At 45.5% G+C, this 14,568-nt stretch overlaps 1 protein-coding gene across 2 annotated transcripts in view; it reads left to right on the top strand.

Annotated features, from left to right (window-relative positions):
* Nlg3 (Neuroligin 3) overlaps window positions 1–14,568 on the top strand; it is a 396,857-nt gene that overhangs the window by 372,020 nt on the left and 10,269 nt on the right. For both annotated transcript variants that reach the window (XM_076365758.1, XM_076365759.1), the window contains 4 exons: window positions 693–808; window positions 5,371–5,603; window positions 7,785–7,997; window positions 8,543–8,681. In XM_076365758.1, coding sequence (XP_076221873.1) covers window positions 693–808; window positions 5,371–5,603; window positions 7,785–7,997; window positions 8,543–8,681 — 701 coding nt within the window. The remainder of the gene's footprint in view (window positions 1–692; window positions 809–5,370; window positions 5,604–7,784; window positions 7,998–8,542; window positions 8,682–14,568) is intronic.

Raw genomic sequence — 14,568 nt, forward strand, 5'->3', positions numbered from 1 at the left:
TTATAATAATGATGGACATGGTGTAACTGTTTGTGTTCACGTTCATATGCGCTTATAATGTCCCGAAAGATGGCGCGAATATATGCGCTTATGATGCGAGAGAGTTAAAGTAGAATTTAAAAGTACTTAGTCAAGCAGGATCCGTTAAACTGTCTGACTTCAGTGAAATATGCGTGCATCTGACTATTGTACTACCGTTTGCCTACTACATCTTGCATTTCGAAATTCCTCATGTACTAGAAGGGTCAAAATCTACTATTAAACACGTTAACTGCCACGGAAACCTCGAGCGTTTCATTACACTATGATCAACTTACGTTATTAACACTAGATTCACGGGGTTCGTCAATTTAATGAATATTGAACTTTTTAAACATTATTTCGTAACAATTCTCGATTTTTATTGACGCAATTTTGTGAATACTCATAGTAATTCTCTGTTCTTGAAACGCTAAGTTTCGCAAGCTATATAAACATATATTCTTCTAGGAACGATAGAATGAAATATAGAATACATCTCCGTAAATCTATTGTTAAACATGTTCATCGAACACCAATCATCTTACATAGTAGAATTATTCTCAAACAATTTAGAAACATCGGTTATCGGTGACTATCGCAGCAGCGAACGCGTTGAAAGAACAACAGCAACACCGAACCACCACTGAAATATCATTCTTTAATCATTCCAGGTTTGCTGTTCCATCGCAGCGTGCTGATGTCGGGCAGCGCGCTTTCTCCGTGGGCGCTGGTGAGAGGAGCCGCAAATTACGCTCTGCAAGTTGCCAAACATCTAAATTGCTCGTGGGTGAGTGCCGGCTGGAGTACATTACATTAAGGTCCCAGTTCGGTGACAACTCTGAAGCGAATAATTCGGTGAACGGCTTTTCCAGCGAGCGAAACTATTTCCTCCGTGCTCTCGAACAATGTGGACTCCACTATTTCACGATTCTTTAAACGCTAACGCGAACTTTAGGCTATCCAATTAAAATGCTCGTCGCGGGAATCGATTCCAGTTTTCGAACCGCCGCGAAGACACGCCAATTTCGCGTATCGCTGAAAACAAACGATTAGTCAGCTCGTTCGGTATCGCCGAACGTCGGATATAATTTTAACTCCCCGTATCGCCATTAGTTCAATTCCGTTCGACGAGAGGATATTTTCGTAACGCGTATTACTCCCGTGAAAACACGAGCTAACTCCCGGCGGGCGAATAGCGCGTCGTCCCGGGCGCATATTAGCTTAATTGAAACGCACCGTTAATATAATTGGTAGTGCGTAACTAACGGACGTAAAAACACCGTTTCCGCCGGTTTAATCTGATAGTTTAATTTATGTCCGGCCACGCTACGTCCCCGTGTAGCTGTCCCCGGCGCTGTCGGCCAGGTTGTTTTGTAAATTGTTTGCCCGCGGAATGGGAATTCCCCCGCGTGCGAAAGTCGGCCACGCGACAACACTTTCGGACCGGTCGAAATTTCCCGCGCAACCGATACACGATTCCCTATGGCGCGTCGATGCGTTGCACGGCGTAACGCGAAAAATGCTACACGTATAACCACGGCGATGATATACATTAATTGCAACGGTGCAGGGTAATGAGTGGTGCTTGAACAGTGACGCAAAGTGGCGCGTAGTCTCCAATGCTGCATACAGACGGAAATGTTACGTCCCAATGGTATAGTAAACAAGAAACGTGACTTCAGAAGCCTGAACGAAAATAAAATTCCAGTTTGTTGGCAAATGTTTGTTTGAGAATCTTCGCAAATTTTGAAGAACATATTCGGCTAATCTTAATTGAAAGTAGACAACGTCTGTTTTATTGGTCGAGAATGTCTGACATGCAGAAGGGATATTATTCGACTAACACTAGGTTTACGGAACGCGTCGAATTGACGCATATTGGATTTTAGAAATATTATTTTGTAAATGCTTTTGATTCTATTGATGCGATCACACTGACATGTACCCCAATTACCTACCATCAAAACTCCAGTTTCCGCAATCTAAATAAACGAGCATCGATTCTTTTAGGAATAATAGAATGAAGTACAATAAACGCCCGTAAACCTAGTGCTACCCTCGAAAGTCATAGTGTAGACGGTTCGCCCTTTTGCGTGTCGATACTTGGGGGCCTGAGAGATAGTCCAGGCCCATTGACTAATTTACGACCGAGGGGACCACCATAACCTGGGTCACGTACGCCCTCGTCTGAAGAGTTCTGTTTAGAAAAGCAGCTGAGGAAAAGCAGTTAGTTCCTCGTTAGAGCCATGTCACGTAATAAATATATTTAACCTGTCTACGGACTTAGTTTTTATTTTAGCCCTACACTAATTCTCTAAAGTTTCTAAAATTCTTTCGAAAATTCAAAGGCTTCAAAGCATTCAGTTAAAGTTCCACCTCCTTGGAAAAGTGTTCGCGAGAGATCATCGAAGATCCGTCTAGCAACGAAGAGTCAACATCGCGACAGAGATTACACCATCATCTCCCGTTTAGGTACGGACGTCTGACTCATGAAGGAGCAATACCACTTAACGCGTGTTTCCTTGAGAGCGGCAATAGCGTGTTTTAGGGGACGCGGAGCGTGTATGGCGGCGCGGCGCAGCAGCGAAAAATCGAAAACCGATACGGGCGGCTGAAGTGCCGCGTGGTCCTTCATAATTTCCACGATCCTCGTCCTGCAATTTCGTGTTTCTAACTCGAAGGATGTAACGACATCGCGGGATACGTGGTACCGACGGTATCGCGATCGAGCTTTTTATCGAACGATATCGAGAGGCAATATCGATGGGCGTCGGATGCTTACGAGCACTCCGCCGTTACCCGTTCCGCGTAGGCGAGCCTAAACAGCCCCTCGATTTTCAGCCGATTGAAAATAACGATTAAACGCGGGATCGGGCTAAACGCGAGCAATTGTTCCTCCTCCCCCCGCCCCACCCCCCGCCTCTTCCTCTTTCACTCCCCGTTTTCTCCTGCCGCCTCGCTTCCGTCGAGCGGAAAAAAAAGTGGATTCGCTCGAAATGGAAAACGAAATGGAATCATGCTGTAGCGGTGGATAGTCGCGGCCGGGATTGATTGAATTTGATTCGCGAGAAAAATGACGGAATTAATTTCGCCCCGAAATCCGGCAGATCGGTGCACGGAATTAGACAGAAGCGCCGTGACGGGGGATCGGTAACGATTGCGTTTCGAAAAGGTAGATCCGCGTTACTGGAAATCGACGACAATGTCGGGAATGTTGTTCTCTGTTGTAGGAAACTCGACGCGAGATTTGTAACTGTATAATTTCGAAGATTCTATAGATAAATACCGCAATTACGACTACTCAGCTGCGGATTTTAAAATCACATAGAATCAAGCGACCGGAGTTCCGAAAAGTGTAAAATAACTTACGACCGCGTAATCGGTATTCACCTAAAGAATTTCAAATGCCTGCGTCACAGGCTTCGAACGGGTTAATATTTAAATTTTCAATTTGCAACGACTGAATCGCGATTCTCCGTGTATTCGGAGCAAAGTAGCAGACGCTGAATAAATTCCGGAATTCGAAAATATTGGGCAGAAAGTAGAGCGCGGATTCAACATGTTTGCTCTCTTAACAGAAACGTTTATCGAGTCCTGCGAGTTTTCTGATTCCTGTTTCCATCGATCAGCGTTCGAACAGGCGCGTCCTCGGATAATATTCTCGTTCGACGATGCTCCGTTTCCGAAGGAAGTGAAAAGTGCGGGGAAAGGAAGAACGAGCGGATCGTCGGTAGCGCGCGGCTAGGCGGCTGAATCCAATCCCGGATACAATAACAACGGGCCTCCAGTGTTCAAACGGAATCCAACCGGCTAACGATTTCTCCCGGAATTCCCGGCGGGGTCTCCAGCGAAACGTACACCCCCGAAAAGGGTTAACGAAGCCCCGGTAAACGGATGTTCCGCGCAATGGAACTCAGTGACGCCGCACGGGCCGATGGGCCGATTGACTTTAATTCGGCTGCACGCAAATGAATTGCTTTAGCGTCCAGCCAGTAATCGTCCCTGGAAATCCTGGCCGGCTGCTAGACGGAGGCCAGGCCGCAATCGAATGTCGAACGCTGCGCTTCGTGGCGAGGAAATGCTTCCCTGAGAACCGTTGCGAACGCGCGATGCGAATCCACGCTCGACGACTCGATTAGTACGTCCTTTGTCCGCCTTTCTTTTGACCCTTGGCAGTCCTACGTCGAGTCCTATTCTATACGATGTTCCTTGTTCTTTTATAACAATGATAAATCTTATCGTTTATCAAAATCTTATACTTTCAAGTTATTTTGCTTTATCTTATACGTTTCAAATAAAACCAAGATTGTACCAAACTGGCAATCTCCTGATACGAATATATTCGTGACTGGCAGTGAATAGGTTATGCCAGTTTTTCATTGGAAGTGTGAAACGTTTTCTGGTAGGGCATGGACGACGTTCTTCGAAACTAATTGGGAAATATACGTAAATTAACCCTTAGTAGTCCTATGTCGAGTCAGACTCGACATTCTATTTTATTGCAACCTCTACATTTTTCAACAATTTTTTCTATATTTATTTATAGTATCACAATTGTATCATTTAAGGGTAACATTTCAATGACTCCCAAATATTCTTGAATAAATAAATAAAGCGTCATATTAAGCTGTAATAAGTTTCCTTATTTTATTAATTGAGCAGTTGATATGTAATTTAGCTGCGTATGCTGAAGGTTTTCTATATTTCGAAGAACCTTCGTCCGCAAAGGGTTAATACTCGTTGCGTACTTCTAGCGCAACCTTCGGGTTGCAACTGTAACTTATTTTCTTTGTATGAGTTTGATTCTGAGATTTTTATTACTGCGCGTAACGAGAATTATGGGCCGTTTAGATTGTTTAGCGTATTTGAATACTATGTGTGTAATAAAATGCATGGTATTAAAAGTCTGAACTAGAATTGTGAAGTTATGAAATTATGAACCTTTGAACTTTCGAAAATTTGAAAAAGTGAAGTGAAGCTTTGAAACTTATAAATGTTGAGGACTGTGCTGTGGATGTCAACTGTTTCCGAACCAGCGGCAGCTAGATTGAACAGCGCACTTTAAACGCGATAATTATATGATCAATAGAGTGTTCAACGAGCATAATTAGAGTGAAACTTCATTATACGTACCTGACGAGCACACTTGCTACTATGTAGATCAATCTTTCCCCGATAAGTGTAACAAGATCTATTGAGTAGAAATTGTTTCAGCGATCGACCGTTGCTATTGCGATTATATCGATAAGATCTCAAAGACAAACGGGCTTTGTGAGCGAGGGTTACTCGTAAGCTGAACAGTGGCCGGAGATCGTATCGGATGCAAACTAACGTGTTCTGTTTGTTCAGACCGCAGGTGATCCTCAGGCATTGCTTAGATGCCTGAGAGAAGTGCCACTGAACGCGCTGGTCTCGGTGCCCGTCAAGGGCCTGGAATTCGCCCCCGCGTTTGGCCCTAGTATAGACGGCGTTGTGATCGACCCCGGTGATCCAGAAGATCAGGACTTCACCCTACAAGTAGACACGATCAATACGCTGAACAACATCCTGCTACGGAAGGACATCGTAGCCAAACTCTCGAGGTATTTGCAGCAAACTTCCCGCCAATCCTGTGCACTCTGTTGCGCAACAAACCAACAAATCCTTTCTGCTCTTCTCATTCTACTTTTGTCTTTAACCTTCATCTCATTTAAAACAAAACAGAAGCAGATAGAAGCATTGGATTACTATATAAATTTCAACTGTTAAATTGAAGCATCCAATTTTCCTAGTTTCATTAAAAGATTAAAGAGAACACCCCATAACACCCCAGTGATACAAGAACGCAACAAATCAGACGTTCAATCTTCAAAGATTACAACATTCCGCTCACCTATCCCTCATATCGTTAAAAAAGGTGCTAAACCAATTCCGTTTATGAACGAGAAGGAAAATATTACTCGAATGTTCAACGAGAACTCGTTATATCGTTACCATACGCGTCGAGCGCGAATAATTGATATCCACCGGTGATTCCGCGTGCTCCCCGCGTCGTTACGAAGTAATATTGTCCTTTTTCATTAATACCGAACCCCGTGCTTCCAATACTTGCCATTATACGTTCACCTTGCCGAGTGTATTTCTTCCATCGTGCACGCTCACCACCTTCCACCGGTGGGAAGCACACGGAACGTCGCGCAGAAACGGGGATCGGTTAACGCGTGCTGGAAACTCATTACTGGACTTCGGTTAAGGGCGGAGGCCGGCGGCGAGAGGTTGCTTTCGTTCGACGCGGTGATAAATAGAACGTTTTCGCGAGCCCCCCTCCCCGTTCCCCGCGTCCTCCCGTGGATTCCTTCTATTCCTTCGTTCCGCCATCGGCGCGCGTCCTCCCCGCAGCCAGTCCTCCCTTCGACCCCTTTCAGCCCGAGCCTCTCACCTAGACGACACCCGTCGTAAACTTTTTCGAATACATTGTCCCGCTTCCCCCTTTCTCGGTCTCCTCTCGCCCATACCGTCCATTATCTTCGAGCTCTTTGTACCCACACCCCGGCCCCTTTATTTCTCACCCTTACATTCGAGCCGCGCGTCCTGTCGCGCTCCTGCGACCCCCTCCGACGCCGACTCGATCTCCTCTCGTTCCGCCCTCGTTCGAACCGTTCGTATTATTCCTCTCTTTTTCCGCCCCCCGCACACCTTTCTCCCTCCCTTTCCTTCTTTGTCCTCTTCCTTTCCATTTCGCCCCCGCCGCGATCGTTCTCGCCGCCGCACTCTCTCGCGGTCCGCCCCCACCCCACGCGCCGGATATACTACTTTTAATTACTGCGTTTTTGTCGTGCTTCCCCGGCCCCGGTTCTTCCCGTTGCCAGAAACGAGCGGCGCTGGCGAGAGCTCGTCCTCTCCTTCTCTTGTTCCCTTTCAGTGTTTTTTCCCCTCGCTGCCGCCCCTGTTTTCGAGACACTGATCCCACCAGTTTGCGAAAGTGATTCAACCGGCGCGACGTATTAAACGATTCGACGCGGAGGACGGTTCGACCATTCGTCGGGTGGTGTGGGAGAAAGTGTTCGCGAGGGAACTGGAGATGTTGAGCTTCATTCGATGAGTTAGGACGAGACCATTGAGGAACGTTCTTTCTTTGGGAATCGTGACTTGGAAAAGGGGAGACGCTGAATTGATTAAGATTAGAATCGATTAGATTGGATGAGATAGAAGACAGGATGTCTTTTTTCAAATTGATATGTATGGATAGAATGAATTTCAGGCACATTTAAATCGTGAAATAATAATGAAATATAGGTTATGAAATATTCATAAGTATCGAGTTGTTCATTTATTAATCCTGTCAATTTCATTATACCGTAGAATATACCATTGAACGATTATGGATATTCCGAAATCAACCGTGGTGTTTTAAAAGGTTTTCTGTATCCACAAATAATTAACGGGTATATGCGATACCGGTTAATATTAACGAAGTGCTATTTACCATTGAATATTTATGAAACATTAGCCGCGTCCGCACAGCATATTTGCTCTATGGTCCCAACTCCAAATTCCATACTCAAACACGAGCCAAGTTAACCATGATGAGCATCGGTTGCTTTGCCTCCATCTGTCAACGGGGTATTATTAACGGTATAAGCCCCGATCGAATTATTGATTGAAAATGTCGATATTCCGAAACAGAAATCTAGAACTGTTTGCGAAGCGGGTTCTCGTTTGACGTGTTTAGATGCTCAAAGATAGCGAACAACGTGTTCGATGCAAAATCTCGGTTTCCTCAGGTACGATCTGATGATCGGTGTGGTACGATCGGAAGCGTACTTCTCTTTGACTGCCCACGATGCGCAGTACGGCATCGAGGACGACAGGAGGACGAAAATTCTCAGGGAGTTCGTTCGCAACACGTACACGTATCATCAAGCTGAGATATTGGCAACAATCATCAACGAGTACACGGACTGGGAGCGACCGGTGCAGCATCCGGTGAACATAAAGTAAGCCTGGACTTCTCGATCCCATCGGTTCGAAAATATAAACATTGTTCCCGTTTCACGGAACGTTGAAAACAATATTATTCATTGTCACTGATATCTTCGATACTGACATTTTTTATGTCCTCAGTGTTGATATTTTTTATGCTCCAATATTGATATTTTCGATACCTACGACAATAATATTTTTTATGTCTCAATATTGATATTATTAATGTCCTCGGTATTGATATTTTTTATGACTTAGTGCTGATACTTTTTATCCCTTTAATATTGATACTTTTTACGCTTCACTGCTGATAGTTTTTATATCTTCAATATAGATTTCTTTTACATCTCCGTTTCGAAATTTATGTTCGAATATCGGTGTTTTTGATTTCTTCGGTGTTCATACGAAGAGCTCGTTTATTTATCGAAATAAATGATTTAATCTCGAGTTTATTCACCCTCTGGAAGTGTCGATCTCGTTCCCCGACGCTCGCGATAATAATAGAATTCAAGCTTCAATTTCCGACACCATCTAGAAAGATATCTTTCCAATTTTCCAGGGACGAAACGCTGGAAGCCTTGGGCGATGCGAACACAGTGGCGCCAGCTACGAGGACCGCGGACCTTCACAGTCAATCCCACCGAAATTCTTACCTCTATGTGTTCGATTACCAAACGAAATTCGGCGACTACCCTCAGGTACGTCTTAGAAGTCGTAATGAAGTTTCCCCCCACTGAATGGCTCCGCCCCGTGAAAGAGAAGGTGTAACGCGCGGGTCGCGAGGGTTGAAGAACCCTCGAGAGCAATGGCATCCGCGAATGGAGGCCACGAGTTGTCTGTTATTTAATCAGAAGGACGGTCGTTAACCCACATCGCGCATATTTTATAACTAACGATGATGCATCGCGTTGTTGCCTCACAGAGCCGCACCACTCTTGCCGCGCGTTCGCCTTTGAATCCCATTCTTCATACGTTTCCGCCCTAATGTCTCCCCGTCCGGTGCAAGTCGCATTTTTCATCGCGGAGCGGGGCTTAATTAAAGAAATATCGCCGCTCGACGGATAATTAGTTCCTCGATAAACCCTGTGTATCGTGCAGAGGGAAGATTAGCCGGCTGCTTCGCCGAAAGCGAATCGGGAGGAAGGAATGTAATTCGAAGCCGCGAGAATGGTTTTAATGAAATATGAAAAAGTTACGCGCTTGTCGGGGCCGGGAGCCGAAGTTTTATAAGCTCCGCGGATTCGCGTATGAAATTTTAATACCGTTATGTTCGTGCTGTCGCTGCACGGAATTACCGGAGCCGGGATTACCAAGAAAACCAACGATTTGCTTTTCGACTTTTCTTGACGTTCCCCGCTCGAAAGAAAATGATTTCCAACTCTCGGGGAAAGTGTGCGATCGTTTAAGGAGGAAAAAATTATTTTAGACGAATCGTCGGCTCTTTTTCGTCGATCCTTGCCGTCGACGGGATTTTCATCGCTTAAGGATGGGAAAGTAATTTTTATCCGGCAGCTCGATGCCAATTCCGAAATCGAATAAGTTGAAATTGGCTGAAGAGGAGGGGAAGAGCAGAAGGAATAAGTTGTTCAAGACTCCCCGGGATTTTTCGAAGGGGCGGCTGCGCCGTTTTCGCGTCTAATATGCCGGAGGGCGTACTTTCCCTGAGAAATCGTTACCGCGAATTTTTATAGAGCGGTGGCTGGGTTATTTTCCGTCTAATTACCCTTCCCTCCCATGGAAAGTCTTTAATTCTCGGCAGCCTGCGGCTAAATTCTTTGCTTTGTCGCTTGGCAATAATGATTATGGTAAAACCAGCAGAAACAAGGAAAGTTTTCACATAAGCTCGTTCTGTATCTACCCTTTTTACAAAATCTTCTTATTCAATTATGAAAATAATAACGTTGACATCTTATTTCAAAGTCATTTTTCTTCAATGAATTTTCAATATCAAACTCAATCATTGATATTGCATAAGAATCTATAAAGAACAATAATACAAAAACTTGTCTTATTAATAAAAAAATATTTGAAATTTTCCAAAAATCATTCCACCAAAGTAGGAAAAGAATTCTCCAACTGCTCAGACATCAGAAACGTTTGGCAACTTTCCAAAATACTCCAAGGCAAAATAATCTAGAAAAGAAAGCTCTTCGAAGTTTTTCTCATCATCAAAATAGAGGAAGTATCCCAAATACACTCATCAAAGATCGAAAAAATATCCACCGATTTTCCTCGTGGAATTCCAAGGAAAAAAATACACTCTGACTGTGAATGCAGCATCAGATGAATTTCCCTAGAAACCGGGGATCATTATTACGGTGCAAACGGCGGTGTATATTACGCGGTAAATCTTGCGCGCATCGGTTCGTACAGGAAACCGGATGCGCGAGGGGAAATTGTAAAATTACGGGGGAACACGATCGGCGGTTGTGTGTCACGTTAGAACTCCGCGTTTCCGTCGGGAGTTTCGGTTCGCCGCGGATGTCCCGGTTATCATCGACGATAACGTTACGATTTCCTGGAAAACGCGTGGCGCGCGACCACACCCCCTCCGTCGGAAATTACCGAGATAAGGGAAGGAAAACGGAGAGAGAGAGAGAGAGAGAGGGAGAAAGAGAAGGACTTGCTTAAAGCCGGATTGAAAAAGGAAACCGCGGCCACGGAGGACGGTCGGCGACGTTAATTGCGAAGAAGCGGCGGAAGGGAGTGGTGGATGTTGCAGATAGCGACAAACCCTGGTAACGGAATTAATTCCGAATCCGAAGTTTCCGGATTTTCGAGTGGGAGACCCAGTTTCCGAGGACGGAGTTTTCGAAAACTCTTATCAAATCTAGCTCGACTTATGATTCATTCGGCAAATCCGCTTTTGAACTTGCGGCTGTAACTTCGAATATTTGAACTTTCTAAGTAGAAATGCCGGGCGGAAGTTGGACGGCATACGTTAGAGCATAAAAGAAACTTAGCGATATCGAATCCCGGGAAAGATTCGACGCTTTACGAATGGTTTTCAGGTATCGACCGGCTCGCGAAACACAGAAACACCGAAGGGAACTGCAATCCGGGACTGATTAATGTCCAGCTGAAATCGCCGGGAAAACCGTTTCGTCGATAAAATCTCTCACGGGCTCGCGAAATGAAACATAGATCGATTGAAGGACCGGTGGAAGGGGCGGATCGAAGCAGCTGGAGAATGTTGCCGGGCTGGTTTACAAGTCTGGCGTCCGATTAATTAAAATCGGGGCCATTGGTGGGATCGGCGAGCGGCCGAACCCGGTGGCTCGTAATTAGAAAAAGCCCGTTTTTCACGGCCGCAACAACGGTTGCACAAGGAAACTCCTCGGTTCTTTGCAGTGCCCGTTTCGTCGCCAAATTAAATTCGTGAATGGAGAATCGAGTTTCCGCGCGGAGAGGGTGTACGACTTCGCCCGCTAAACTGGCGCACTTTGCACGCGCGAAACGGAGGCCCGGGGAAATGGCTGCGAACGTGAAATGACTTCTGCCTGAGCCGAATACGCGTTTCGTTCAATGGACCGTAAGATGCACGATGATATTTCTGCCGATTCTATATGGATAAAGCTACAATGCCGAGCAAAGTTTCGAAACACTTCAACGGCTAACCGGGAGCCGTTATACGCGACGAATGAACGAGGCGTGCGCGCGGCTGAATATTTTATAATATAACATAATGCAAGAAATAAATTCATTTAAAGTATTCATTGGATTTTCAGCGGTGGCGGCGGTACGTTTTCTATAGTTAATGCGGAGAAAATGGCTGCTATAGAATAGAGGAATGTATACAATTATTACTGAAAGACAGCCGAGTGAAAATGGTCTTTCACTCGTTTCGCGTCCGGCGCAACTAACTCTCGCAATTACGAGTATTAACAGGATTAAATCCTCGCCGTTCGTACGACGATAAATAATGTCGGGACCAGGTAGTTACAACGGTGTATCAACGAACAGGACGGATTAGTGATTTTTCCAGGGTGTTTCAGAGACCGGGAAAAATTGGCTAACGAAGGAAGCGACGTCGACTGAAAAGCGGGGTCTCAGGGTCTTCGAGTTTCCTTTTTCTCCGTGAAAAATTTCCGTCGGCCGCGCGCTGAATGCCCAAAGCATCGCGCGCCGCGCCGGCTGTGTGCGCGTTACCGTCAAAGCAGAGCTGTGCAAAGACTGGCTGAAAGCGGGATTTAGATTAAACTTCCGTTTGCCGATTGCGCGTGTACACAGAAAGCCTGAAAGACCGCCGGTAATTGGGGGGACACGCGAGGAAAAGTTCTGCGATTCGCACCTATGCGGCAGTCGCGTGGCCGCGAATTAATTGAAAAAGAAATAAGGGAACGCTAGGTTTTGCTGGAAAATTGGGAACTTTGTAATGTAAATTGCATACTACAGTGCAGTATAGTTCGACCATATTTTTCATAAAGTTCCATGTTGGAATTAACACTAGAACTACCGAGCATTTAATACGATCAATATACAATTCCCAGAAAAATTGTGACAATAGATTATTTACAGTTTCTTCGGACATTCGTTATAGTACTCAAATGAAGCTATTTATTTTCAAAATCATTTCGAATGTTCGATGCTTCGAAGATATCAATAATTGCTAAAAAATCGAAACCAGTCATTTTGACTGGTACGGTAGTTCTAGTGTTAAGCTTGTAACTTAATCACAATTTTACAATAATTGTCAATGTAAGTTGAGTCGTTCCTTTCACTTGAACGAGTCGCAACGTAAACTTTTACACTTTCATTTATCTGATAATATCAATATGGATGTATTTCCCCTTGTGCTCTCTCCATCCCGAATTCATAATACACAGTACGAAGTAGTTCCCAAAGAAATATTCAACTTCAAAATATTTTCCTAACGCCGTAGACTTTTATCGTTCCGCTATCCAAAGCGAGTTACACGCGAAGATAGCCGACCGGAAAGAAACCGAGCGGCAAGAAGCGGAAGACGAAGAAATAAATAGAAGACGAAGTCGTCACCGGTGACAAGAATGAGCCCGAAACTTCCCCGGGAAGCTCTTTAAACTTTTATGATCGCTGAAATTTTCGTCAGCGCGGAATATCTGACAAATTCTGGCAAGTTTTTCCGGCATGCAAATACAACGTGGCGCGGCGCCGCGGCGCACCGGTTATCGGACGCGGCGAAAGAAAATTGCGTCTTGCCCGGCGGGGAAAAAGGAAAACAGAGAAACAAGCACGCGACCTTTCAGTCCGCGGCTGGAAGCGGCAACTTCTGAATGGAATCGCGACGGTCGCATATTCATCGCGCGCCCGCCGCGTTCTCGAAAATGTTCCTCGGGAAGAATTTCATTAACCTTTTCAGCTCGGAATTAGCCGGCTGCCCGCCCCCGTGCCGGAACAAGGCTCGGGGGCCGAGGCAAATTTTTCCTTCTCGGTCAAAGTTTTCGAATTTAAAAAGGATCCGGCGGGGCGGCGTTTTCGCGCAGCGGCTCGCCGCCCCTTTTCAACAGGAAACTTTGTGTCGTCGTCGCGCTTAAAGTCCCGTATAAAATAAAACCCGGCCCAGGACCGGGAGAAGGAGAATGAATTCCGAAGCGAGGCTCTCGCGAGGAGCAAACTTTTTAATGCGAGCGAGCGAGAGGGCCGCGTCCCATCGCGCGGCGCGGTCCTTTGAAAAGGATTCGCGAACGACGATAACGAGTGACAATAAACTTAATTATCGTAACAAACCGGGCATCACCGGGGGCATAATGTAATCGGAGAAATAAATGAACAGAGCCTCTGGCAGACGGTGTTTCGACCGAGGCCAACGGAACACGTCGACGCGAACGGTGATCCTTTTAGCAGCGTAAATGCAACCAGACGCCTCGGCTGCCCTGCCGTCAGGTTTTAATTCCGACCGCCGAAAGGAACCTCGTAATTCGCTTCGATAATCATTTCGAAGGATCCCGCGGTCCGAAACGAGGCTCCTGTGAGAATGGGGGTTACAGCGGGATAAAGGGAAAGTCCTGTTCGTGCAACTGTGGGGAAAGTAACTGTAGTTACCTTTAACCCTTCGCGGACGTCGACATTTGAACGAGATCGAATTTTCATATTTGGAGCACCGAATAGAATAGAGTTACGTAGTTTCCTATTTTTCTATTGTTCAAGTGATCGAATAATTTAGCTTCTGTCGAGGGTTCTGTCTATTTCAGAGAATCTTCATCCGCAAAGGGTTAAACGCGTGATTATCGAGTGTAAAACCTAGGCATTTGTACTACTATGTTATTTGTTACACGTTAATTACCGTCCCATTTTGTTGCATTTTAATTGGTCAACTTTGTTATACTTTGTTACTCTAACTTGAAAACGTTGTTGCGCTTCAATTTAGAAACGTTGTTTGCTTTCCACTTTGTTACACATCAACTTCTGCCGAAATATGCCGCGTCCCAACATCCGCAGCAACGGCAACCTGTTCCGCGGTGTGGTTCGATCGTCGGCGCTCGTCGCGATCCCGTGAAGGATGCTACCGGAGGAACAAAAGCTTCGTTCCAGGACGACGACCCATCCCAATATTATTTCCCGTCGCGCGTACCGCGGGGAATGTTTTTCTGAGTGAGAGTGGCGCGA

The sequence above is a fragment of the Nomia melanderi genome, chromosome 3 (assembly GCF_051020985.1).
Source record: "Nomia melanderi isolate GNS246 chromosome 3, iyNomMela1, whole genome shotgun sequence".
Lineage (NCBI taxonomy): Eukaryota > Metazoa > Arthropoda > Insecta > Hymenoptera > Halictidae > Nomia > Nomia melanderi.